The sequence below is a fragment of the Siphateles boraxobius genome, unplaced genomic scaffold (genome assembly GCF_051911475.1).
Source record: "Siphateles boraxobius isolate OS27281-9 unplaced genomic scaffold, OSU_SipBor_1 130, whole genome shotgun sequence".
In the NCBI taxonomy this organism is placed as follows: Eukaryota; Metazoa; Chordata; class Actinopteri; order Cypriniformes; family Leuciscidae; genus Siphateles; species Siphateles boraxobius.
The window spans coordinates 27646008-27673981 of NW_027508734.1; the positions used below are offsets into that span (position 1 = coordinate 27646008).

Sequence of the window (27974 nt, forward strand, 5' to 3'; positions counted from 1 at the left end):
GTATTGTGTTTTATCAAAAAAATTAAACACTAATTTCATATATATTGTCTTTCAATAATTCAAACACTTTCCATAAATTTAGCTGTTTTCAAGGGTTTTCCATGACTCAAATTCAAGTAATTCATAGATTACGCACTTTGTATGAGCCCTGACAGCACTATAATCAGCCTGTCTCCTCGGGGTCGGGGGTCACACTTTATGTAGCTGCATATGAACAGCACAGATCAGTGACACAGTAAGATTTCACGACACTAATGCATGCTACTCAACACTATTAACAATACAGAAATTAATTTCATCAAGGAAGCAATTACATTCACCTCACCTAAACGTGATTGGTTGATAAACTTTTTTTTTTTACTTGTCCATTATGTGATACATAGATTGCACGTGGGAAAAAATATTTACAAACTCTTATTGTTAATAGACTGATGCATATTGCATTATTAGAGAATACTGAGATTTCAATCACTTCTCATACTTTCCAATCAAATATCATTGCAATGATGAATTATCTCGCCCGTCACTCACTCCCGTGTCTTTCCAAACCTCGACAAAACATATGACAAAACATATTTTGAATAATGTTAACAGATACTGTTTTGCTGGTGGACTGGAGATCGTGACACTCTCACACTCATCTTTCATTTGCGCTTCTGTGGAAAAACATGTGATGGAGCAAAGAGAAGACGGTAAGGGGGAAGTGCATGCGTGACCAAATCTGAGCAATCTAAATGTGAATTTTCAAGAGCTCCATGTGATGTGAGAGATGGTGTTGTCCAGTGTTGTGCCTGAACGCGTTCATTGAACGATAGTTCATGAACTCGTTCATATTTTGGGCGAAAGTGAACTGAACGTACTGTATTACTGCCTGGTGGACGTTACTGTGAACTCGTTCATTCTGGTGTCTATGAACGGCAGCACTCTCAGTCTAACTTTGTTCAATAGGGTGCCAGATTTCTATAGAGCCTTCCAGGCGAAAACCCGGATAAAACACACCGTAAACAGGCCTTAATATGTAGCGGAAAAAACACCCAATCTGGCAACACCTGCCAGCAGTGTCGCAACCCCGCATGCGTCATCAAAACAACAAGCAGCAAGTTAGGCGTCATATGATTATTTAAACGGCTTTTATGACAAGGTCGGTGAGGATGGGAAAAATCTTACATTTCTGTGCAAACTTTGCCCGCCAATAAAATAATTGCTGTCTGTGGTTCTATATGGGCTGTGGCAATAATTTTGAAAAATAATAGCTCGCAGCAACATGACTATGACAGAACTATGAACTAGTTCAAAATTGTAAAGAATGAACTATGAACTGAACTAGTTCATGTAGAAAGTGAACTTTCCCACCACTGGTGTTGTCCATGGTCAAACTTAGGACAGTGGCCTTCCAACAAATAAAAGCCCTGTTCTCTGCCTTAATTCAGCAAAGCCAGTTAGAAAATGTACTATTTACTCTAGTCATTCTCTATTTTTCATTTCCTTTTTTGTTGTCCATTCCATCACCGACTGTAGGGCTGCACCATCCACTGATATTTTTTTTTAATAATGCTGAAATTATGAGAATATGCTAATTATTAGGGTTACAATGACTGTGATATGATTTTAATGCATTCATCTGTAATGTTTATGGAAATGCAAAGAGCAAACGCTAGGCCCATGATTATCTTCTGGTAGGTGCATGCACCAATGACATCATATGCATAGGATGAGCAAAGCAAACAAGACTTTTAAGGTTTCCATTTGATTTCCATTAATTCTGGAAAATACTTTTTAAACAAAGTCACTTAGTGTGTTCACACAAACGAAGATCTGTTGCAAGGAGATGACATTTCTGATGCCGGTACCGAACTGTAATAGGCAATGTAGCTCCTATGACAAGATAAACAGGTATGATTCAGCATTCTTACCTTTTTAGGGTCAATTCAAGTAGATCAGTCATTTAAGCGGACCGAGACCCATCTTTTCAGCGGTCTTGGTCTGCTTGTTTGTTGCGCACCAGGGTTCAGATGGCAGCATTCACATTTAAAACCAACCGCACTAACGCACCAGAGTTTGTTTTAATTGAACCAGACCTGCCAAGTGTGAACACACCCCTAGTAAAAGAAATGCTGTTCACTTTGAATACTTTTTTCTTTACCTAGAAAGAGCAGAAGACATGCATATTGCCATTTTTTATGGCTTGAAATTCACTTGAAAAGAACTAAAATTGAAATAATACATAAATCCTAGGTTTATCACACCACATATTGTCATTATTATAGTAATGATTATTTAAAATAAATGTTTTCTACTCTATTCTAAAAAAAAAAAATATCTATTTCAAATGTAATTTCTATCTGTGCTACCAAAGATAAATATTGTATATGTATGCATATAAACATTGTGTAAGCATTGAGCACAGAGTAGATCACTGTCTACACACAGCACAAAACCATCTGAACCGGCTAGTTTTGTTGTGAGGAATCATACACTGTGGCTATTGCAATAGACTAATTAAATAGATTTCATAGATTCTTATCTGCTTCTTCACACATGATAACTGATTTTACAGCAAGGTACCTCCATAAGGATTTCATCTGTTTACCTTTGCAATCTGTCATTTATTGTCATAGCTGTGCAACTATTTACTTTTATCTTATACTACCTGCTTAAGTAATTATTTAATCAATTTTGTAAGTACATATCTGTCAAGAACAACAATATAAATGTAGGTCAGACCATGAGTTCATCACACTGACAAACGAGTGACTAAAATTGAGGGCAACAATGTATGTAATAATAACAACAACAACAATATTAATAATAATGAGTGTTGTATTGAGAAAAGCAAGTCCACCTAAACAATTGTGTCTTGGTGCCACAGGTACTAGTCGCCCTCAAAGTGAATATATCCCCACATATGAAGCATATTGAATTAGCACTGATGAGGAAGACTTAGATGACATTGGGTTGGGGGTGATTTGATTAGTCAGATGCTATCCGAGACTGGTTTGGCTAATCACTGCTGCTGTTTGTAGTGTACACAGGAAGTGGAGACAGTTAAAGGTACATCCTCAAATCGGGCACTGTAAATGAATTCTGTCTCACGCTGTTGTTGAAATTCCTCTCTGTTCTTCTCCATCAGATCCATCTTAACAGTATGACAATCCAGTGTTCCGCTACAAAGTGGAGCTGGGCAGTACAGTATATTAAGAGCCTCAACTAACACAAGCATGCCGTTTAAAGCGGCTTGCCCTCCTATCAGATGTGTGGGGTTTAATGCATTTGAGACCTGTTTTCCTCAGCACATAGCTTACATCACAGGGGTATATCTTTATATGTAAATGTTTGAAATTCACACATTTCCATTTTGCATAAAGGCCTGTCTTGCCAACAAGCGCATGTCCATTAAATATTAATAATAAAGTATTTGCCTTAAATTAGAAAAGTATCTAAAAATACTGAGGTATGATTTTAGTTTCAGATCACACAGGACTACTACAATGTCATGGGGACAATATGGTCAATAGAGCAGAAACTATATTAAGCAACATCTATCCGACATCAGTCTTAACTCGTGTTCCTGACTCTTAGTGAAAGGTCAACAAATCTGTTGTGCACCTGACAGTAAATACACATGCATAATAATAGTTCATTTTCATTTGTACTAAAGCAATAATTTGACTCATTAAAAATCTCATGTAAACACTTCTGAATTCTGAACTCATTTACACTTCTCATGTAAACACGGTCTGACTGAAACCGTAAATCTTACGCTCGGATACTGCAATAATATAAAAACGTCAAACAGTAGAGATTTGTTTATCCAGCTTATTTTCAACCTAAGAGCAGACACGGCCATGTATAACTTGAATGTGCAAAACTTCCAGTGTCATCTGCTTCCAGCTACTTTAGCTGTGCAAAGACAGTTGTTCATTTGTGCTCTCAGACAGCCATCAGACCCACCTGGTGCTACAGCGGCGTTTGCCAAAAGCCCTTTTTCTTCCTCGTTTCTCTACCCATGATGCACTGAGGTCTGAGACGCCTGTTAATGCAAGCGTGCTCAGCAGGTGATGATCCATGTTAGTCAATGTCGTTCCAAGCAGGAAAATTACAGTACTCAAATGCTGCCTGATATCACAGACTGCTTATCATATTATTTTAATTCAATCATTAACACATTGGTTTGTAACACAAATAGTTTTAACGTAAACAGCACTTTGTTATTCTTATTACTTGCCTAGTGGCTATTGAATCGGAAGTCTCGCACAGTCACAGAAAATAGCTTACTTCCACGTTGCTAAATAAGGTGGATACTGCGACTTGCAAAACTACAAGCAAAATCCTTCCTGATCTGCAAATAAAGTGAATGTCTGGTGTGGGTTATATAACTGGACTGCAGGGTCAGCTAGTTAATAAATCTAAGGATTCAAACTCTTTTTTCACCCTGCACTGTGAATGTTTACACAGTGTGTTCAATAAAAACATGGAAATCTATTATTGTTTATGTGCTATTTGTTTCAACAGACTGTGTCTATAACATCACAAATGCCAAGCAATATTCAGCTTATTACACTCATAACTTACATAAATGCACTAGTCTGACAAATCTGACTGAAATATGTAGAGTGTGTTCTGGAAAGTAACAGTATACTTGCAGGTCCCTTTATTACTGTTTACACAATAATAAAGTGCGTCACACAAACCACACAAGGGGCAGTAGGGTCTACATAATTTTATGATGACTTTGCAGAATGTACTGTATACTAATTTTTATGAAGAGATCAACTCTGCCTCATCTCTCTTTGTGTTCTCTCTCTCTCTGGACCCACAGATTAGGTGTGGTAAATGGCTCCCTGCAGAGTGAAATGGTCTTTTTGAAGAAAAGATATTCCATCATCACTCTCATAAAGAGACATCACTGTTATCTTTCGGAAACACAGACAATAGTAACCCTGCCGTGAGACGACAAGGTCAAGCTACAAAGGAATCCTGGTAGTGTTGCTGTGGGTGGAAACGTAGTGTGTGTGAGTGTGAGTTTTTATAATGAACCCACCTTTTCTTTCACCTACAGCAGTGGTTCCCAAACTGGGGTACGTAAGGTGACAGAAGGGGTACACAAACAAAATGTTTTGCCACTCATTTGATTCCATCCCACCTTAAAATAACATTTCGAGCACGTATTTCTGACTGCATCCACAAGCAGCGTGAATGATAGGTTGTGTACAGACTATGCTGCCTTAGCAAATTGCGCTATGTTACTGCACACACTTTGTTCTAATTCGCCAAATGGCAACAAAAAAAACCCCTTTCTGCCCCTTTCCGCTAACTGGTCAACCAAACATAAAACCGTGCCTGGATCAGTTGAGCCTCAGTTCCGCGCAACAAAATAATAGTCATCCACTGCTCCAGTTGCACGGATTATTAAAGCATTTATTGCAACTACATTTAATCCCTTTCTCATCAAACAACCAGACTAACTAATGGCTTGACACAAACCGTACCGGGGTATACATAGGTTAATTAATATTAATTTACTTCACATCTACAACTACCCCTAGCCTATATATTTGGAACTCTGCCTGTTTTATTTAACTAACCGTTAAATAAACAGTTTGATAAGACAGTTTGTCTGTGTGGCAAAGCTGCGTGATGGACTATGAATATTAACCATGATTTACTACAAATAAAACCAAAAAACATGGTTAATATAGTTAAACCATGGTAAGCACAAATTAACCATGGTTCTGCTACACTACCTATAGTTTAACCATGGTATCTGTAGTAAAACTGGTTATACAAATGGTAATCAATCCGCCCCCCAAAAAATGGTTAGGCTACTACACTTTCACTATAATAAAACTATAGCCTACATGGTTAATTTTCGTAAAGGCTACATTGATGTGAAGTGCAGACTAGTATTGATTAAAGTGTATATAACACCGTGAACAATGAAGCCAGAGATGAAGAGTATTTTTTCTATCTATCTATACCTGAAATTAAATTTCTCATAAGAAGTTGCCCCCTTAAATTGATTTTCAGGGGTATTATTTCCTATGTTTTTTTTCTAACCTTATTGTGTCTATATGTCATCTTTAATGTTAAGTTCTTAAATTTAGTCAAATTAGAATTAAATCAGTATGAACCCATCTTTGCACTGAGGTGGCAAAGAAGCTGCAACTGAAGTTGCTTTTAGATGTAGGCCTATTTACATAGTTTAATGTTGCTCAAAGGGCAGTAAATGCATACACAGGAATTCCATAATGTAATGAGATTAATGTCTTAAACAACATATTGAATGCAGAAATATGAAATGAATGACAAAATGAAACAATACTAATGAAATATCGCCAGCAAGTCACTGTGTTAATGAACGAGTCATTTATTCAACCAATTCCCTCAAACCACTGATTCATTCAGGAATAAAAATCAAGGCTAAATCCGAAATCACCCCCTATACCCTCAAATAGGTCTGTTATTCTATTGCGCCAAACTGAGGATCAACTGATGACGGCACTGTGAATATTCAAGCTGTTTATCTATTTTGGTTTTATTGTGTTTCCAATTGGTTAATTAGAACAAAGTACAATGAAATCGAAAATAAAAATAAGAAAAAACCCAAATGAGATTATTTTTTATGTTCATGAGAAGGGTCGAATATGTGATAAATAAGCGGTTTCTTCGTTTTTACGTTTTGAAGACAAAATGAGAAAACCAGGTATCCAAAGGTACAAGGACCTTTTAAACATGGTATTGCCTGTATTGTCTGCTCAAAATACTGCTGAAAAAGTTAACAAGAGGTTTATTTAAATGCACTCTGGGACAGATACGGCAGGTGAGTAGCAGGTTTGAAGTCAGATGATTATATGGATGGTAGTGTTATGGTTGATTAAGTCTCTTATCTGATGCAGGGTGTAGAAGATGTGGTCGAAGGCTGATGGAGGACTGGCTGAAGACGGACCGGACTGGAGAGGAAGGCGGGATCGAGGTAGCAGACGGGTAAGTAGCACAGCAGGTAGGTAAACCACAGGTTGGTAGAGTTTCTTGGTGAGAGTCAGGTTGTCGTGTGGAATGACGAGATCAGACAACTGTGAATGTGAACTGATGTGGCTTTTAAGCTGTGGGTGAAGTGAATGGGGATTGCAGACAGGTGGTGATGACAGGTGCAGGTGATTAGAATTCGGGTGAGGCTGAACGAGTGGGCGGAGTGAAGATGTCTGGCGCAGAAACTGGTGTATCTGTGACAGTACCCCCCCCCCCCTCCACGGCCAGCTCCTGATGGCGAAATGGTCCGACGACGGGGACGACCACGACCTCTTGGCGCTGGATGATTGGGATGTTCAGAGTGGAACTCCTGTAGGAGAGCGGGGTCCAGAATATCCTCTCGGTGAACCCAGCACCTTTCTTCAAGACCGAATCCCTCCCAATCAACGAGGTATTCCAGGTGGCCGCCCCGTCGTCGGGAGTCTAGGATGTCGTGGACCCGGTAGATGTTTTCGTCCTTGGAGTCCACGGGAGGAGGAGGAGGCACGTTCTCAGCACCAGACCCTGGGGAGTGAGAGGATTAGTGTAGGGTTCAGCGGTTTCGAAGGCAGTGGGTAGACCAGGTAGAGGGATGAGTTTACAGGCTTTAGAGAATCGATCAATTACAACCAGGATGCATGTATGGGAATCTGAAAAAGGTAAGTCGGTTATGAAGTCCACGCCGAGATGAGACCAAGGCCTTGTGGGCACTGGAAGTGGTACTAGTTTTCCCTCTGGTAGGTGACGAGGAATCTTGGCCATGGCACAGACTGAGCAGCCCCTCACGTACCGGGAGACATCCTGGGTCATATCAGGCCACCAGTAGCGTTGTGGGATGAGCGAGAGGGTTTGTTGGCTGCCTGGGTGTCCAGAGCCCAGAGATGTGAGGACTGAGTCCATGAGGGACAGACGCAGATGAGTGGGAAAGTAGGTTCGTCCCTCAGGACCTCCCAGCGGAGCAGGTTCTGATCGTGTGGCATCGGCGATGTGGTCATCTAGGCTCCACTGTATGGGCTGACAACCAAGGCTGGAGGGAGTATGGGTTCCGGGTTGGAGGTGATGGTATCAGGTTGGTATAGACGGGAAAGAGAGTCGGCCTTGATGTTCTTGTCTCCTGGGCGGTAGGTCTCCTGTCTCCTTATAGTTTATGAAGTTATAAATATGAATATTTTTCTAACAAAAACGAATCGCTTCGCTTCAGAAGGCCTTTATTAACCCCCCTGGAGCCATAAGGATTACTTTTATGATGGATGGATGCGCTTTTTTGGGCTTCAAAATCTCAGGCGCTATTCACTCCCATTATAAATCTTGGAAGAGCCAGGATATTTTTTAATATAACTCAGATTTTGTTTGGCTGAAAGAAGAAAGTCATATACACCTAGGATGGCTTTAGGGTGAGTAAATTGTCGGTGAACTAACCCTTTAAGAGCTGCACAGATGCAATATACTGTTACTAGAGCCTACTAGAGTAATCTTACACTGTGTCTGAAGAGACCTCATTACTGAAGTGTTGGCTGGTGTCACCACAATGACCTGGGTCGCCAGTAGCAAACAATGGAGCGTACTCTGCTGGACAAACTACGTAGTTACACAATTTACAAGCATTTTATCACAAGCATTTTATCTAAAAAAAAAGAAGTTCATAACGGCGGCATATCTGCAACAGGCTCATATCGGCCGATAATATTGGCAGACCGATATATCGGTCAGGCTCTAACTATTACACATGCATTTTCTTTCTCAACTATTTATGTTCACTTAAGACAAAACTGACAGTTTAGAAAGATATTTTTTAATAATTTTGTGTATATTTGTCCATTCAGGTGCAAGATGACAAGAAAGAGAACTCAATTTATTATTCGCACACTATATGGGTTTGTTTACACCTGGTCACTTCATGCGTTTTCTCTGATCGGATAGCTATTCGATCGTGAAAAGACTAGGTGCAAATGCTCTACGAAACACATTCGAGACATATTTAATTCCGATCGCTCAAACCCCATCAGGAGGTGGTCTGGGCCGCATTCCAGACGAAACTGAACAACTCTAAATGCATCTGGTTGTTGAAACCACATATGTATATTTTACTCCTCCCAAAATGTTAGAAAATAAACATGTGAGATCGTGTTATAGGCCATATGACATATTATAGTCAGATATTATGGCGCTACCGCAAAACGCATGCGGTATGAATCTGTGTATCTCTTCAGCAAGCCAACGTGCAAACTGCCGCAAATAAAACAGACAGTAAGTCGCAGACACTCAAAACACAATCACCTACATTAAAAGTAGGGTGACTAAATTGTCTTACAGGTGATGCTGCTGCTCTCTCTCAATCTTGCGGTCTTCGATCTTGAAATTACCTGATGATAGATAAAATGCAGCTCATATCTGTTGCTTTCGCTGAGAGAGCTCGTGAAACTTGCATATAGCGCAGGAACTGAAGATCGAATTTATATCCCTTTTGCGGAGACACATTTATGTGGGCAAGTGTAAATGGAACCGTTTTAACAAATCAGATAGCTATCCGATCAGTTAAAACGCATGAAATGACCAGGTGTAAATGAGAGGCGGCTCTCCATACTCAAACACCCAAACAGCACGTGAGTGTAATTGTGTTCTCTTTCGACTCCTCTTGCACTTGATTGGAATAAATTTTTGATTCCCAACCCTCCATTCAATGCATAATTTTTAAAGATCAAGGCCCATTAATAGAAGCTGTCTTAGTGGATAGAAAAGCAAATTAGCCTCAGCTTGAATTTGTACCTAAATCCATTTCCTGTAGCTGTGGATGAGTCTACAAAACAGACCTAGGCTAAATGAAACTATTATATTCAATGACAACGCCTGATGTCAAAGAAAGATAAGACTGTATTTCCTGGGAGCACACATGAGTGAAATGTTTGATGTTGCAGTAGCTGGCAAAATAGTCGATTTCAGCATATTGCCTTATCAGGATGGAGTGTTGTAACTCTCACATTAAGTGTTGCCAATCTTTTCACAGCATCACATTTCTTCCCACGAGTTAAATTAGTTTAGCAATACAGAAACACTAGAGCAGCCATAAATGCTATAAACATAGAAACATATGATACTAACTGAACATAAATGGGAAACAACAGACTATAACGTTTAAAATTACTTCATGTGGCTTAACCTCAAGCAAATCTGTTTATTCTGCTGTAAGATTTACACAAATCTGCTCAGTATCAAGCAATCATCTAATGCAGTGGTTCTCAACCCTGGTCCTGGGGACCCACAGCTCTGCACAGTTTGTATGTCTCCCTCATTTAACACACCTGATTCGGATAATCAGCTCGTTAGGAAAGAGCTCTATGAACTGAACTGGCTGTGTCAGATAAAGGAGACATATAAAATGTGCAGAGCAGTGGGTCCCCAGGACCAGGATTGAGAACCACTGATCTAATGTTCACTTAAATTTAATCTTTACAAACAGTAATAATTTAACAACACTGTTAAATGTAATACTTGGCATACCTCAAAATGAATAAAACTATTTCTATTTATTCATTTATTTAACAATTATCAAAAATACAAGTTTCCTAGTTGGAAATTTTTACATGTATCCAAAACCGCCTCTCAAGTCATATTTACGAGTAAAAAACTCTGAATTTTAGGTGATGCACAACACACGTTATCGAGTTGTGACATTGGAATGGGTGTGTCGATGCGATAAATGTTGGAAACACTGATCTATTATATTGATAATATAATATATCTATGATCTATAAATAAAAATCAGTGAGAAAAAAACAAGTCTGTAGCTACTGGTGTTAATCGCACAACTTTCACGATTTGTTTTACATTTAGTTGTGTGATAGGCTACCATTTATAAGTTGTAGAAATAAATACTTTTTCAATTTTAATTGAGCTGTAGTTATCTGGGTTTATTGTTCATATTCAGAACATAATTCTTTTTTTTTGTTTAGACTACCTCCATGACATGTTATGTTTCCGACTTGAATGCGTGATGAGAGACTGCTGAAAGTATCTGCACACCCAACCAGGTCAGACTAGTGAATTACAAATAAACATTCACTCTCTGCAGAATATCATTAGCTGGGGCGATGTGATGTTTAGTTCAGGTAAATGTTGCACAGGAGGGCATTATTATCCTCCATCTGAGGTTAGAGTCAGTGCACCCAACCATTCCACACCTCCAATATCTGATTACTGCGCATGTAATTACATGTGATGTAACTACCGGCGATCTGGTCTTTCTCTTTCATTAGTAGCCGCCATCAGGACTAAATGGCTGACTCATCTCACTGTCTGTCTTTCTACATGTTGATTCTCATTTCTGCTTCCTAAATATCCTCAGATAGATTCTCAAGGTCTGAGCCTAATGATTTTTTTTATGTTCGATTAACAGGGCTCATAATACTAGGGATGAGCAAAATAAATGAAAAATAAATGTTTTCAAAATAGACTACTCTGTGGGTTGCCTGCATACTTGTCAACTATTATAAGTTAGCTGGTTTAAGATACATGGTAACAGTTAATTTTAAGGTGACATAGTAACTCATTACTTCATGTACAACTATAGTAATAACAGTAAATTATGCATAGTTACAAGTAACTAAACCTACCCCTAACTGTAAACTAACTATCGTAAGTACATGTAGTTAATTGATATTACTTTGTACTTATTTGAGTAAGTACAATGTAACTACGTCACCAAAAAATGTATCATTATCAATGTTGAAAACAGTTGTCCTGCTCAATATTTTTTGGGAAACTTAAATTATTTTTTTCAGGATTCTTTAAGGAATAGAATAGCATTTATTTTAAAATGTAAAATGTAATGTATCCTTGCTAAATAAAATCAAAAACATACTGATCCCAACCGGTACTCTAAGGAAAAATTGATAAACATCACTAATCAAATAGTTGGCTAGTAGTTTTCCATCTAGACATATCCATACCGACTGTTTGGTAGAAAAAAACAACAACAGGATATTCTGTTTCAGCATGAACTCAGTGCTGTTGAGAATAAAGCTCATTCTCTGTCTCACTACATGCATCATTCGTTTTCATTCACTCCTTTTTCTCTTTCACAACAATGAAAGCCGTTGTATCAGAAACTGGTGCCCTGGTGTTTTATTACACTGTTTCAACTAAACGTGTGTGTGTGTTTTTTCAGGTGTGTGCATCTGTTCGGAGCTATGCAGGAACATTTGCGCAGAGTGCGTATGTCTGTGTAGCTCCCTGCACGATATTGTGATTCACTCCCCTTTTCCATGGTGGAAGGACACTGGAACACACACAGAAATCAGATTGTAACCAGGAATATGCTGCTCAATAATTCATCTAAACACGTCACACACAGACATTCTGCACTTCTCAAGTAGTTCATTCACAAACATACTGTATCAGCTCAGCCTTTAGGAAAAAAAATCTTTGATTGTTATGAATGTATGACTGGGAAGGAAGTTGAAAGGTTGATTATTAGCTAAGTGAAAATAGCTATCTTGTACATTAATCACCTCCCTTTAACACCCTTTTTCTGGTCACTCTCTCTCATTCCCACACACACACACATACACATACATACATGACCTCTACCAGTAAGATCTCAATTTAAAATGTTAATTAAAACGTCTATTCCATTAAGAGCAACGGGTCTTTAACGACAGCTGCTGTAAAACCACTGGAGAAACATCACCATGACACAATCTCCAAACTCACGTTATGAAAAACATGTTCAGACCATACTCTTTTACAAAGAAAATACACTTGTTACACACCTGCATGTTTAGTCATAATGATGATGACGTGACAGATGTTGCATAAAGACAGAGCTGATTTTGTGCTGATAAATACAGAGTGAGTGGGCAGTAGATTAATAAGTCAAAGAAACACACAGCACACACAAAAGCAGAAGACAGAATCCACCATTTTCTGAGCAGAGAAACTCTCATCAAAGACAACCTTAGATGTCTACGCAATCTAACCACACACCAACCCATTTCCTTAGCAACCGTGACTCATTTCCCTAACTACAGGGCTGAAGGCAGAGCAGTACAGGCTGCAGAGCAGTGAGGTACATCGCTTCAAACATCAATTAACCTTTTCTGAGAGATTTCAATGAAGAAGGACTGTCGTTTTCTCGAGCTCCGCAATTCACTTGTCACAGTACAAAGATAAGTGTGTCTCAGACGTGTCATGTGACATTAGACATGAAGACCTGGACTCTTACAGAGCACAAACACACAGACTCTATCACTCTTTCTGGCCTTCAGGTGCTTTCAAACTTGCATAGGCTGCCCCACCAAGGAGCGTAATTCTTCGTTTCTGTTCTCCATCTCTATACTTGATGTCTCCAGTCGCCTATATCGGTGATTTAAAGGGATAGTTCACACAAAATTTTAATTATGTCATCATTTAATCCTTTTTTCTTCTTCTGTGGAGCACAAGAGAAGAAATTCTAAATATGTTTCAACCGTTTTTGTCCATACTATGGAAGTCAATGGGGTCCAAAACAAGTGAGTAAATGATGACATAATTTTCATTTTGGGTGAACTATCCCTTTAACAAAGACAGGATGAGTTTAGCACAAAAAAAGGATGATTTAAAGGGATAATTCACCCAACAACAGACATTAGTCTGGGCAGACACCATATTGAATTTTATGCAGATGAAAACAACTCTCTGAGGGATAGACAATAGTCTTACCTATATGAAGGTATAAAGGACCTGATCACAAAATTTTCAACACTAACAACTTTCAAAACAGTTTTATTGAGGTTTTTTTGTTGTTGACATTTTGTCATCTGAACAACTGAAATGCTATGAAACTACATAACGATCTATTGAACAAACTGTACTTCTACCCCTCTCAGCCTCGATTTCATACCTGTCAAACTTTAAACATGGCGCTATACCCTGACTAAGGACTATTGTTATCATTTACTCACTCTAATGTCATTCACAAATGTATGTTTTTCTTTCTTCTGCGGAGCACAAGAGAAGATGTTTGAAGACCATTTCAACCGTTTTTTCCCCTTACAATGGAAGTCAATGGGCATACAAAACAGTGAATAAAAGATGGCAGATTTTTCCTTTTTAGAGTTAACCATCCCTTTAAAAAAAGAAAGGAAAAATATGCATTGTGGACAACAGGTTTAGTTTGTCTCTTCACAACACACCATTTAGGAAAGAGGATCCCATCTCAAAACCCATTCACAAACACTGTCACTAATACACCCAAATCTGGCATGCTCAATCCTATATATACATAATAACAAATGCAAAATATAGCAAAATCATACAATAATCGGTGTTTAATAAGGGATTAAGATGAACGGAATCCATACAAAAAACACAGCGGCGACACACACTATACAATGCTTCACATAAGCACCTGAAATACCTTTCAACGGCAAATGATCTTCAGAAAGAGCTTCGAGTGTCACATCTTTTAGGACAAAGACACAAGAGTGTCAAAAGGGTCAAGAGCGGGAGAACTTCCACACAGTCCACACTGCACAGGGATAATGTCCACACCTCTGCATCTCAGGATGAGAGCGCGTGTGAAGGAGAGACGGTGGAAAAAAACGAGAAGACAAGGCTAGACACAATATTACATCAGTGCTACGAGCAATCACACACTGCGAAAGAATGTTCAGAATGCATGTGACACACGGATGCCGCTCCTCCGCTTTATATTATAATCATAATATTTTTGCTGTTATCAACTACTGTTTGCTTAAATACAAGCTTTTGTGCCTGTGGGAGAAAAGGTTTTTTGAGGGGTTGAGGATATATGGAACAATTAATCAGACTGGTGCGGTCCAGCAGATGAGGGTAAAGAGGGAGGGAGGAAAAACAAAATGAGAGAATAAGAAAGGGATTACAGGAAAGACACCATAACAAAGACGACAGATATGCTTTTTTTTATCAGCTCAAGTATGCTTTATATGAGAGGATCAGACGGTAAGATGTGGCAAATGAAATAACCTTTTCATCTCTCACAGGCCAAAGAAGATCTGCCATGACCTTGTGTAATCTCAAAACCTGATGAACTCTTTGAAGTATTCGGCTTCATATTAAAATCTCTTACGTAGTGTATTTTTAAGAGGATAGCATTACATAAACGCCATAAACCTTTTACGTAGTAAACCGTTACTGAGAATTTCAGGCATTTAAAATAAAACTGCAGTAGCATGTGGTCATCACATCAGAGAAAATACGGTAGAATCCTTGAGAAGGTTTACCAAAACATGGATTCCACAATAAAACTTCAATGTTTTGCTAAATCTAGTGCAGCATCCTTGTTTGTAGTACAGCTGAACAAATGGGCGATCAGTACACGATCTAACCCTTGGTGCTGAACTCCTATCCAATCTTACTGAAATACAGTTCTCTTTCTTTGTCAGACATTACTGAAGAAGGATATCCCAAAAGAGCCACAGAAGACTTCAAACCAATTATTGAACTTCTTTTGTTTCAAAAACATGTTAAGCAGCACAACTGTTTTCAACATTGATAAAATATAAGAATGGTTTTTGAGCAGCAAATCATCATATTAGAATGATTTCTGAAGGATCATGAGGAAAAACTAAGACTATTCAGCTTTGCCATCACAGGAATAAATTAAATTTCAAAATATATTAAAATTGTAAACAGTTTATTTAAATTGTAATAATATTGCACAAAATTAATCTTCTATATCAAATTTTATTTTATGTACCTTTACTTTACCAGGAAGTCTCATTGAGATTAAAATCTATTTTACAAGAGAGAAATAGATGCAGCTTTGGAAAAAAGAAAAATAGACTTCTTTCAAAAACATTAAAAATCTTACAGACTGCAAATGTTTGAAGGCTAGTGTATACCATGACTTCTACTGTAAATAATGCCAATAATAATTACTACAGACTAAACATAATCTAAAACAAATACTTAAAATTACTTAAAAATGTAATATATTTTAAATAAATAAAAGTATATTTATATATACTATTTATAACATAATTAATAATTTATAACATAATATGCTTTTTAATAATTTATTTTTAAAGTTATTATAGTGTTATAGCATTATAGTACAAAATATGATATACATTTGATATTTGACTATCTTGGAAAGTTTAAGTAAAACACATGCATGCACGCACGCACGCACGCACGCACGCACGCACGCACGCACACACACACACACACACACACACACACACACACACACACACACACACACACACAGGAGACCCTATTAATTACCTGATGACACTGAAGTGTTTAGAATTGGACTCCAGCTTAGCTGACCGCCTTTTCAAGAGATGGCTGCTAACTCTACAACTCCTCCACACAGCTTGCACACAGAAGTGTGAGATCTTGTCTTAACACAGAACTGTTAAGCAACTCAAATAGACAAAATCTAAAATAGATCAAACCGCACATGCTTCACTGCCCACAAAGCCAGAACAGCAGCAGACTGCACTAAGGGGAAGCAGTTTTGACCTTCCGAGTGACAGTCAGTAACCTTTTGTGGTAGCTGTGATCACACTACACGGACTGTTTGCTTAACATTTAATACAACAGATGTCTGTGATGCTGTCACTGTACTACAATCGCCAGATCTCTCTCTCTCTCTCTCTCTCTCCCTCTATAAAGAGTGTGTGTTTGTCATATGTGTGGTATGGTCAGATTTCTGCAGATGGACCCAGGCTATCTGTCAAGGCCACAGCACTCAAAAATGAAAGGCAATAATGATCTACCATACCATATTAAATATCCCACTAAGGCCTTTAAAGAGCAGCGTGGCACCACTTCGTCTGTTATTGGTTTGGTGATTACATTACTGGACAGATTGATTTTGTGTAATTGCCAATAAAAACATCAATGTGATGAAGGGATTCAGTGGTCATCAATCATTAAAGGTAGGGTAGGCAATTAAAAAAAACAGTTTTTGTTATACTGGTTGAAACTCTCTTCACATCCTGATAGCAATCTATAATAGAAGTGGTCTAAATATTTAAAAAAACATGTTACATATATCTTCTGTGGAAGTCTCAGGACCAAAACATGTTTGTCTAACGATGTCCTACCTCCTTGTCAGCAATGTATTTCCATGTCTCCGCGCACCCAGTTCGCACAGATATGTCTCGTCATCAGCTTGGACTAGGATTTATGTGTTTCATTCTATATCGACACTATCAACACCGAAATGAATCTGCAGCAGTCGGGTGGTACAAATAAGAGCTCTGTAAGTTGTTTACGTTCATTATTATTGTAATGCTATGTGCTTTGAGACATGAGGTCATTTAACATCATCTCTTTTCTTTGCTCTGGGTGTGTGTGTGTGCAAGGGGTGGCACGGTACATGAAAAAACATCCGAACCGTTTGGTTCGCTTGTCTCGGTTCGGTGCGTGCGTGCGTCGCACGGTTCGACGCGTGCGCAATGTAACCTCGTGCCTGTGACCTCAGACAGTGTGTTTACTTTTCGCGCGAAATAAGAGATGTGTGGACAATGGACATACATATTAGGCTTGTTCGACTTGAACCGGTGCTGCACAGACCGATCGATGAATAACATCAAAGTACCACGAGAGCAACGGCTCCGTATGCTTTTCAATCACTCTTGCGGTACTTTGATGTCATAAACCGATCGGTCTGTGCAGCGCCGGTTCAAGTCGAACAAGCCTATATACAGTCAAAGTGGAGTATGGAGTGCTGCAGGTCTCGTCACGTATAGAAATGGCAAGTGGGAGAGATAAGGAAGGCTAACCGGAGTTGGAGGATGCGCCAGCGTCGTATAGCTAAGTCCGGTGTGTGGGAACATTTTGGATTTCATGTTACCTATGATATTTAAATATATACAGTGACACTAAGTTTAGATACAAACTCCAGTCATATGTTTCCAAATACTGCACTTTAATTTCAAGTGAAAAAAATGTATCCTCACTCTCAGGGAATAGAAGCATTGTTGATACTGTTTTTGTGTTGAGGTTGAACTTACGTTATGTTTCACTTTATGGTTATGGCCTTAGCTATTGTTACAGCCTCATTATAGGCAATTATGTGTAACATATTTTGACTTATTTAAAAGATAGTGCTTTAAGAGTTCTTCTCTTTTTCTTTTAAAAGATAAACATTTTGTAAGAGCTACACTGAAGTTAACAGTTTGATAAATGCAAGTTAATTTTAATCTCTGTGTGCTAAAAATGCACATAAGTCCCTGTAGAGATAGCAATACACATTCTCCTTTTTTGCCAAATAAACAAAAGCATTTCATCAATGTTTTCTCTCTTGCTGTATCAAAATGTCACCTAGCTTTCCTCAGAGATGATCTCAATAATGTGCTTAAAGTCAAGTCAAATTCAAGTCAAGTTTGTGCATGATTTCATGATATAATTTTTTTTAATATTGTATCCTAAATTTTGGATAATTAAGCTACAGTATAGCCTATATCATATGGTGAAGTACATTTCTGGAGTGTTAAAGATTAAAAGAAAAAATAACAACAAGAACCGTACAGAACCGAAAACCGTGACCCTAAAACCGTGATACGAACCGAACCGTGGGTTTTGTGAACCGTGCCACTCCTAGTGTGTGCCCATGTGTTTTGGAGGAGGCGTGGCTTTGGAGATGTTCTGAAGGGAGAGTGGGATCTCATGCTTTCAAAGCTAGCTCGCTATTGCTAGCTTCTCCAAAATGGCCTACCCTACCTTTAGAGTACAGGGGGCATATTACAGAAACTTTCTATCTTAAGGCTTAAGTTAAGATCTGGCACGTTCATTTTTCACAAATTCGTTTTACAGAAGCAAATCTTAAGTTGATTTAGGATTCTTATCTTATCTTATAAAATCTCATCTTATCTGTAGTTAGGAAATCTTAAACCCCTCCATCGAGTTCAGGAATCAACTCTCAGGTCTGTTACCAAGCAACCAACAACACGCAAACAGCTGCTGTGAAGTAAAATGGAAAAACTGGAGAATGGAGAAACTTTTCTTTAAAGTACCTGTAAAGTCAAAATGAAGTATGTGTTCTGAGTTTGTCATATCACAGAAAAATGTGTTATAGACACCCAGCCAAATTTGAATGATAAAAAAAGCCGGCAAGTACATAAAATAAGCTATCAATATCTTGAAAAAATGAACAGTAATCTCTGCTTTCAAACGCTGGGGGCGTGTCCGCTGGCTGCGCTGAAACCACGCCCACTCGTGGTAAAGCTGCCGTCGCCACAATCAACTGTCACCCGCTACAGCCGGAATGGATGCTCCTAGCAGCTTATTAGGTTAATTATAACATAAGCGCACAAGGCAACTTACACTCATTGGTGGGCACACACTGCCGATGATGTCACCAGTTGTCGGCGCGACGGGAGGATGAAGGCCGAGGCGGGAGATGGTCGTTCGGCCCCATTCACCAGTAGCAGCGGATTATCAATGAATCCCAGTTGTCTCCGACGATAGTTTATAAAACTATCCCGTGTAAAATGATCACTACAGAGGCGGGTTTTGGTGGTGATCCTCAGCTCTCCATCAAGGTGGCTCTTCACAAAATGAATCCACCTCATCTTGATGTGATCGTTTTTAGGACATTTAAATAAGGACACCGATCTGTTTTGTATGTGATCGCATCCAGGTAGTATGCAATTCCGTGACGAAGACATAGCTAACTAGCAAACTGTAAGCTGTAGTAACTAATAACACTGACAGTAACTCGCGATTGAGCGGCAAACTGATGCGAATGTGCTCTATTTGTTAGTGGAGCGGCCAGCCTCAGGGGCTCCAGTGCGTCATCGGGTAGGGGCGGGGCCAGGAGCTCAGGGGCTCCAGTGCGTCATCGGGTAGGGGCGGGGCCAGGAGCTCAGGGGCTCCAGTGCGTCATCGGGTAGGGGCGGGGCCAGGAGCTCAGGGGCTCCAGTGCGTCATCGGGTAGGGGCGGGGCAAGGAGCTCAGGGGCTCCAGTGCGTCATCGAGTACCCTTTTAACCCCGCCCAAAAAATCCGTAAAATATCAATGGTGAAAAACTGTTTAACGGTCTAACTCCACAATTCAGTAATTCACAGTTCACAGTCTTTGTAATGTGTTTTAGCAATACATTTCTAACATTTATAATGTGTTTAGAAATTTTTTTTTTAAATTGCCTTTACAGGGACTTTAAGTGAACTTTTGATAAGCTTGGTAGAAAAGGCAAAGCCTAATGCTTTTATTTCATAGAAGTCTGTAATTATTTGTCGGTTTTGTCGTCAAAGTGCAGCACATCATTTGGGTGCTCACAAAGTCTTTCCACCATCAAACATAGCTGTTCTTGATCTTGTATTATTAATAATTGTCACATCATTCTTAGATAGGGCTATTATTATGTGATTTTTACAGTAATAATTAATGTCAAGTTAGGACACCAGTGGGGTTGTCCTAAAGTTAAGTTTTTAGGATTTTTTGTGGAGTTAAGGTGCTTCTGTAATACCCTTTTCCAATCCGTAGTTAAGATAAGATTATTTACTTAAGAAATGTCATTTTATTTTTTATTTTGTCATAATAGTTTTTGTCCTAAATGAGGTCCTAACTGAAATTGCTACGGTTACCAAACAGATAAGATAGGATTCTAAAGTTAGGATCTTTCTGTAATGCGCCCCCAGAGCATCTTCATAGTAGAGGTCGGTCTGTCCAGCACTAAACGTCACAGAACACATTATGAAAGGAAAACTGTGAAATGCCCTTGTTATGACACTGGAACTTTAAGTAAAAAATGAAATAGTTTGATAAAGTAAAAATTGTATTCTTTTTAGCAATCGAGTAACTTCACAATTTGCAGACAACTGTGTGTAAGACAAAAAACAAAAGTAAGCTCAGGAAGTCACTCCCTGAAAGTGCACCAAATTCCATTCAGTGGAAAAGACATCGCCTGTGCTGTGTGGATATTAGGATGGTACACTCCAGAAAATCTCCACAGGAGGAAGGGAGTGTGCAACACAAGGGTCCGGCGTGGGAAAAACTCAGGGAATATCAGAGAAGAACATCCTAGACACACACACACACACGTTGAACGTTTAACCTCTCTAGCCTCTACCTTATATAGATATCCGGCATTAGCGAGAGAGAAGGGTGGGGAACAAGTCAAGGGTCAGAGAGGGTCCACGTGCTTCTCAAATTACTCAAATTAAGCATAAGTGATCTAGCAGTTCTCCATTGTCTTATGGAGCGATTGTGCATTTCTTTGAAAGTAGGAGAGAAGAAAATATTGGCTGTCACAATAATAGGAACATTGATGATGTCATTACTTAAATTACACAGACACACAGTATGCATACACTTATCCATACATGTTCAGTAAAACAATCAGATTTACATTTAGCCTCTGTGGCCAATGCAACTTACAAAATGTAATATTGAGTCTATTATTGAGATTTTAATCATATAATAATAATAGGCCTATTTAATAACATTAAAAGTGTCAGAGTTGTAGATCAAAGAGGCAAACTACAAAATGATCTTGACAAGACAAATAAAGTTATATTTGATAAACATTCAATAATCATTGAAATTGAATGGCAACCTTCTCAGGAATCAACAAGCAGAGCTTTAGCTTTGAAATATATTTTAAGACACTGTAAAGTCTAAAATGGAAATGCACACTAATCCTTGCACATACGCTTTTACTCATGCATGTACACATTACCAGTAGTCTGACCACAATGCTTTAGCACATTTAATGTGAGGTTATAATTAACCTCATGTCTGTAAGTAAGGCTGTCTCCTTGACACTTGCTTTCAGGCACGGTCAGGCTCTCAGTGAACTCAATCAACACTCTGTTCAACACATAGCCAACACAAACTCGTACAGAAAACACAACAATGCACTTTCACCTTCAGTTTGGGAGTTGTATTAATCCACTTGTATGTATGTGCATAATATAATATGTTTAAGGCTCAAAACAGGGACATTTCTCAACTAGAAAGCAAGACTAGACTAGCTTGACTAGCTTGACAACGTGTCCTGCATCAGGCATCTCATGTCATAATGAAACCCATACATCACACTCTCATAGATTTTTATAGATTGTTCCCTCTCAACATGAAAGCACAATCCAATCTGCCATTGAGTAAGAATGAATGTCCCATTAGCCCATAAAGGGAGACATAAAGTGGCTAATTTATTACTTCCTTGCATATTATATGAGTCGGCTTTCAAGAAGTCTAAAACTCCATTCAATGGACATTAGAAGTGGTGACAGAACATTAGATAGTATGTATTACATAATAATAATAACAACAATTGTAAGATTTACAATTTGAATTAGGGTTAGGTTTTAAAATGTACTTTTACTCAAATTTACCAAAAACAAACAAAATCCCTTTCAGTTGAGTAAAAATCTTTTTTTTTTAATACCGGGAAAAGGTTAATAACTTAAAAGTTATGCTCCAGTAGCTGACTGTTAAGAACACCAAAAAGCAAAGATTTTTATTTCAGTAAACTTCAGAATCGCTTCCTGTCTCCTAAATTCTTTCATCAGCCATGAACTTTTATGAGTGGAAGAGTTTATCTGTACAGTACTGATTCTGAATGCGGCTGTCATGCCAGATTCTGTACCACAATGACTCTGCTGTGGTAAGATGTGTAATCCATCAAATGTCAGTCATCATTATTCTTGACATTTCGTCATAAATACTCAAAATGTTTAGTTTACAAGACCTGTTTCTGAACGAATCAAGCAGTGATTGATTTAATGTCAATGTTATTTAGTCTCTACTTGCAATAATGCGGACAGCTTTTTAACAATAGCAATTGCACCAATGACAAATTAGAAAATGCACATATTTGCATACAATTAAACTTTGATATTTCAAAACTATTAATTTCTGTCAAACACTTGCAGCAGTTTACAAAAGATTAGATTGGACACTAAGCTTCCTCTGTGAGGTTTCCTCTTCAGTCATGGCTTTTTTAAGGGTTTCCACCCTTTATTACCAGTGATTTTCCATTACTTTTCCAGTCGTGCACCCATGCATGATTACTAGACTTTTTTTTTATTCTTAATAAAGACATAAAGATTGTTGGAGAGGATATTCCAAAACAATAAATATATAATATAGAAACTTTGATTTCTAAGTCTAAGTGAAAAGCAATTTATGTAGAAGACAGAAATGCCCATTGTTTTTCCAGGACTAGAGAATTCAACTCTAAACTTTTAAAAATCCAAAGAATTGAGTTTAATCAATTGCCTTTTGTTTTATCTCTGTCTTTCTCCTCTGTTCTCTTTCAGATGGTAAGTTCAGTGGCTTTGTTTGCTCATAGTACACTGCATACGATAAGCCTCCACTGCACTTAGATTCATGCACACTAACATATTCATTTCCTGTACAGAGACCATTTATGTCGAGTTACTTCCACTATCTAGCAGATATTGCCCAAGGATTGCAGCTTCAGCTGTGTCGAGTGTATTTGGAATTTACTTTTATAAGGAAACAGCATATTATCTGTATTCAGAAAGATTCGGGACATCAACACTAGTCCCAACATACACTCGGTGACGCTATAGGCTACACATGTCCCCTGTTTCACGGGACAAGAAGATGTGTTTGGGCTCTACACTGATACTTCAAACAAATGAGACAAAGACATTAGTCCCAACTATTTCAGGGTATTTTAACTCTTTCTGTAAGGCTGGACAACATTCCTTTCACGTGTATCAATAATACGTGAATAATATAGATGTTCCGTCAGGAATGTTTACGCTTTCTCTCTGAGCCGAACTGACGATGCACTGCAGACACGAAAAGAGACCTGTGATGATGATCTCAGGCAGAAGAAGCACTCGTTTAACCGAAAACGTAAATTAACCGCCTAAAATTACATTTAAAAAAAACTAAAAAAACAAAGAACATCTTTGTTCCCGTATTTCCCTTAGGGAGTCCATGGGTAACTGTCTCTACAGGTATCTAATTCACTTTAATTCAGAAACTTCACTCACCTGGCCTCTACTGTCGAGTGTTAAACTCAGTTTTTCTGTTGCCGAATCCCACAGCGATTAGATAAATTAGATTATGTCCTTCGGTTCCGTGTTTGACAGTGTAAAATCTTGTCTGTCTCTCTCGCAGATGCTCGAGCTCCAGAGGCTCGATTACAGACTGTGCACGCGCTACCGAAACTACCTAGTATCATGTCTGCTTTGCGCGCGCCTCCCCGCGTGCAGCAAAAACACGACTGTTTCTGTGGAGTCTGAACTGTGTGAGACTTTGTGATTGCATTCTGAAACGAATCTAATCAACAAAGAAAAAAGGGGAAAAAGAGAAGAAATTGTTTCTCTTCTGCACATCCACACTGGTGTCCAGTACATTTTGTATGTTTAATGAATAACTGTGATCACACATGTCTTCTTTGAATTTTGTTGTTGCGTTGGATTGTAACTTGTAATCCACATAAAACACAGCTAACACTGCTGATTTTAAAGTGCATTTTTATTGTAGAATACAGATCTTTTGATCGAGTTAAAAAATTGAGCTTTATTGCCTTTTCGTTCTCACAAAAATGTACAAAACATATTGGTCTTAATAGTAGTTATAAGAGCTAATAATATGAATGACAGCCTCCAAACAATGACTTAAAACAATTTCATTTAAAAATAAAGATCAATCATGAAATATATATAAAAATAATAAAAAGAACTGTTTATGCATATTCAATATTCGTTCCTTTTTGGGATTACCAGTTTTTAACATAGACGTGACTATTGAGAAGTCAATAGAAACAATGCAAAAGCTGCAGTTCGTCTGTGCTTTGTACATATCAGTGAACCAGCTGGAATAGCCTACACTTCACAGAGAGGCACTACAAGTAGGAAATATACAAAAAGTATAATTAAACAGTATATCTGCCTTTTTTAAAATTATTATTATTTGGTGACTCTGCTTTTGGAAAGTGATATGACTCAAGCAGCAACAATTGTCCCCAAAATACTGCCATATTATCTAATATATATATACACACAAATTGCAAAATATGAATGTATTGGCATGTCAAAGACAATTAAGATGAGGATGAAGTAAATATCCGAGTCTGTCTAGGGCAAAGCGTCCCACCTGGACAAATGATGTAGCTCAATTCTTCTGCAATTGTGAGGAGTCTCCAACATTCAAAAAACACACTTAAGAGTTGGGATTTTAACTATTTTAAGATTATAAGTGCTTTCAGTGTCATGTTAAACCTTGTGCACTTCAAAATTTGTTACACACAAGATGTTCTGTAATACATAAAATGGAGCTGCTTGAGCTCAACCTGATGGTACACTTTTAAAAATAATTCCTCTGAAATCAAGATAAAAGTATTTTCTATTGGAAAAAGAGTTTGTATGTCCAGTAAATGTGCTAGCAGCAAATTTTAAATCTCCTCAACCAATACAGAAACAAGCAAAAATCGGTGAATATATATATCAAAGCATACCTGAATCTTGGAGACCGCACATAATGTCAGGTTTGCATTTTGTCAAGTTACGTTTTGCTGCTCCCAGTGACTATAGAACAACATACATTATCAGGCATTTAGCTAAACAGCCTATACCAAGCCAAAGAACAAGATAAAAAAAAATCAAAAAATTCCAGACAACAATTGGTACACTTAACATTAGGACAGGAACACAATCTACTGCAACTTTAAAACAAAAAAAGTGTTTAGCAGAAATAGTAAATGTACCACTTTGATGTTTGATAGTTGTGCTGTAATTTTTTTTTATTGCATGGATGTTCATAGATACATGTGTAGTAAACCTGTCTGGAGCACTGGCTGTGGCACTAATGATCCTCTAATTGCTGTCTCTGCATCTCTCAATCTATTACAGTGGCATCCATCTGGTTTTAAGACATACTAATGGCTTGGATACTCCATATTAGCATCAAATACACTCACTACAGTATCACCTTATCAAAAGCCATCATCTCTTTAACTTACACCAGAGATCTGTATTTCACCAAGTAAAAAAATCAAGTCACAGGGTAATTACAGTGTATGAAATAACCTTAGGTTACACCACCACCTACTGTTTTTCTGAAGAACTGCAATAATATTAATTTTGAGAGAACAGTCATTCTTACACAATACATCAAGATCCAGTGGAATGGAGAAAAAAATAAAATAAACAAAACAAAATAAAAATCACAAATTGTTTTACCTTATCTCCCTTTAAGTAGACCAGCCACAAATAAAAATGTTTAAACCACCTTTTCTATACCTCTGTTAAAAAGTACTTTCAGAAATATACTTGGTCACTCAATTGTTATCGGAAAATTGGTACTTGACAAAAAATATATAGCACACTACATTACAAGCAACAATCATGTTTTGCCACAAGACAGAACACAAAACATATCTGGACACTATGGTCAGCATATAGAAAACTGCTGTCACTGATAAAAATAAATACATGAACAAATACGACTTATGTTGTGATGGGTAGATCATTCAGAGAAGCAGATTGAAAACCACAGCTGTAGTGTTCGTCAAATTTCCAGATCATCAAACTTTTCATTCTCTAGCAGACAGACAGCAAGGATCCTGTTAGCGCAATCTCTCCCTCAGACAGATCGCTCGCTCGCTCGCTCGCTCGCTCACTCACTCACTCACTCGCTCACTCACTCACTCGCTCACTCACTCACTCACTCGCTCACTCACTCACCTCACTCACTCACTCACTCGCTCGCTCACTCACTCGCTCACTCGCTCACTCACTCACCTCACTCACTCGCTCGCTCACTCACTCACTCGCTCGCTCACTCACTCACTCGCTCGCTCGCTCGCTCACTCACTCGCTCACTCGCTCACTCACTCGCTCACTCACTCACTCACTCGCCCACTCACTCACTCACTCACTCACTCACTCGCTCGCTCACTCACTCACTCACTCGCTCACTCGCTCACTCACTCACTCGCTCACTCACTCACCTCACTTAACTCACTCACTCACTCAACTCACTCAACTCACTCACTCACTCAACTCACTCAACTGCTAAACAACATTACACAAACAATATAACAGCAAAAGAGGCTGATGATAGGGATTGGCAATTGAACCCAAACCCATACATAGCTGTGAGGAGCTGTTTTTCTATTAATGTGTGTACATCTATAGCATGGCCAAATTTGAACAATACTATAAAAGTATTATGAAACCATTTTCATGTTTGATAATATTTTTGGGGTAATTTTATGTTTTTTGTCTTTTTTTTCCCTTTTTGTATCATTTTCGGTTTTCTTGTACAAATATTTGTATAATCTGTGTACATGACAAAAAAGAACCACTCTTCAAAAAAGAACACATGCATAATTCCTCTTGTACTAATTACATTTTCATGTTTTTTTTTTTAGACATTTAAAAATCTTTGCACTTTCAATATAACATTTTTATGTAATTTGAGTCTGTTTTTTTGTTTATTTCAGTTTTCCTCAGCGAGGCAAAAGTCCAGGGCTTCAGGTATTGCTCAAGTTGAATTCTCTCTCTCCTACATTCTCTGGTCCTCCACTTCTCCAGTAGAGCAGTGAGCTCCCCTATGGGCAGTGAGCAGAAGCTGTGCAGAAGCCAGTGGAGTTCAGGCTTAAACTCTCCCACATGATTTCAGTCCCATGGCATATGCCCCACTTGACTTATTCTTTTTTGTGTGTGTTTTGTTCTTTTCCTTTTGACACGCATCCCTTGAACAGTGGGACAGGAGAGAAAAATGATACCACCAGCACCCTTCAGTGGTCAGAAAATTTAAGAGCAGGTGTGAGTCTGCAGTAACAGCTCCCCCTATCTACACAGGTCCCCATGCGCTACCTCACGCTGAGGTTTCCTCTTCTTTGTGAGGAGTTTTTGAGACTTGTTGTTTTGTTGCATCTTGTTGGGGTTGCTGTGTGACCCATGAGCACTTTTGTTAGCAAGCTGTCGGCTCTGAATAAAACAGGAAAAAAAGAAACACATGTGACATTAATTTCAAAGTAATTAAAGAGTAATGTACGGATGTAA

At 38.4% G+C, this 27974-nt stretch overlaps 2 protein-coding genes across 7 annotated transcripts in view; both read right to left on the reverse strand.

The window, feature by feature from the left end:
- Window positions 1-24186, reverse strand: part of adcy7 (adenylate cyclase 7) — a 59055-nt gene extending 34869 nt beyond the window's left edge. For all 3 annotated transcript variants that reach the window (XM_077228954.1, XM_077228956.1, XM_077228955.1), the window contains exon 1: window positions 23952-24186. The gene's annotated coding sequence lies outside the window, so the exon portion shown is untranslated. The remainder of the gene's footprint in view (window positions 1-23951) is intronic.
- A 1486-nt stretch (window positions 24187-25672) lies between these two features.
- tent4b (terminal nucleotidyltransferase 4B) overlaps window positions 25673-27974 on the reverse strand; it is a 55929-nt gene continuing 53627 nt past the window's right edge. For 2 of the 4 annotated variants that reach the window (XR_013203659.1, XR_013203660.1), the window contains exons 12-13: window positions 26827-27899; window positions 25673-26680 (exon numbers count right to left, since the gene is read on the reverse strand). Coding sequence is in view for 2 of the 4 variants with exons in the window: in XM_077228961.1 (XP_077085076.1) it covers window positions 27759-27899 (141 nt within the window). In the remaining 2 variants the exon portion in view is untranslated. Of the gene's footprint in view, window positions 27900-27974 lie in introns of all 4 variants that reach the window. The other 2 variants (XM_077228961.1, XM_077228963.1) reach the window with 1 other exon arrangement.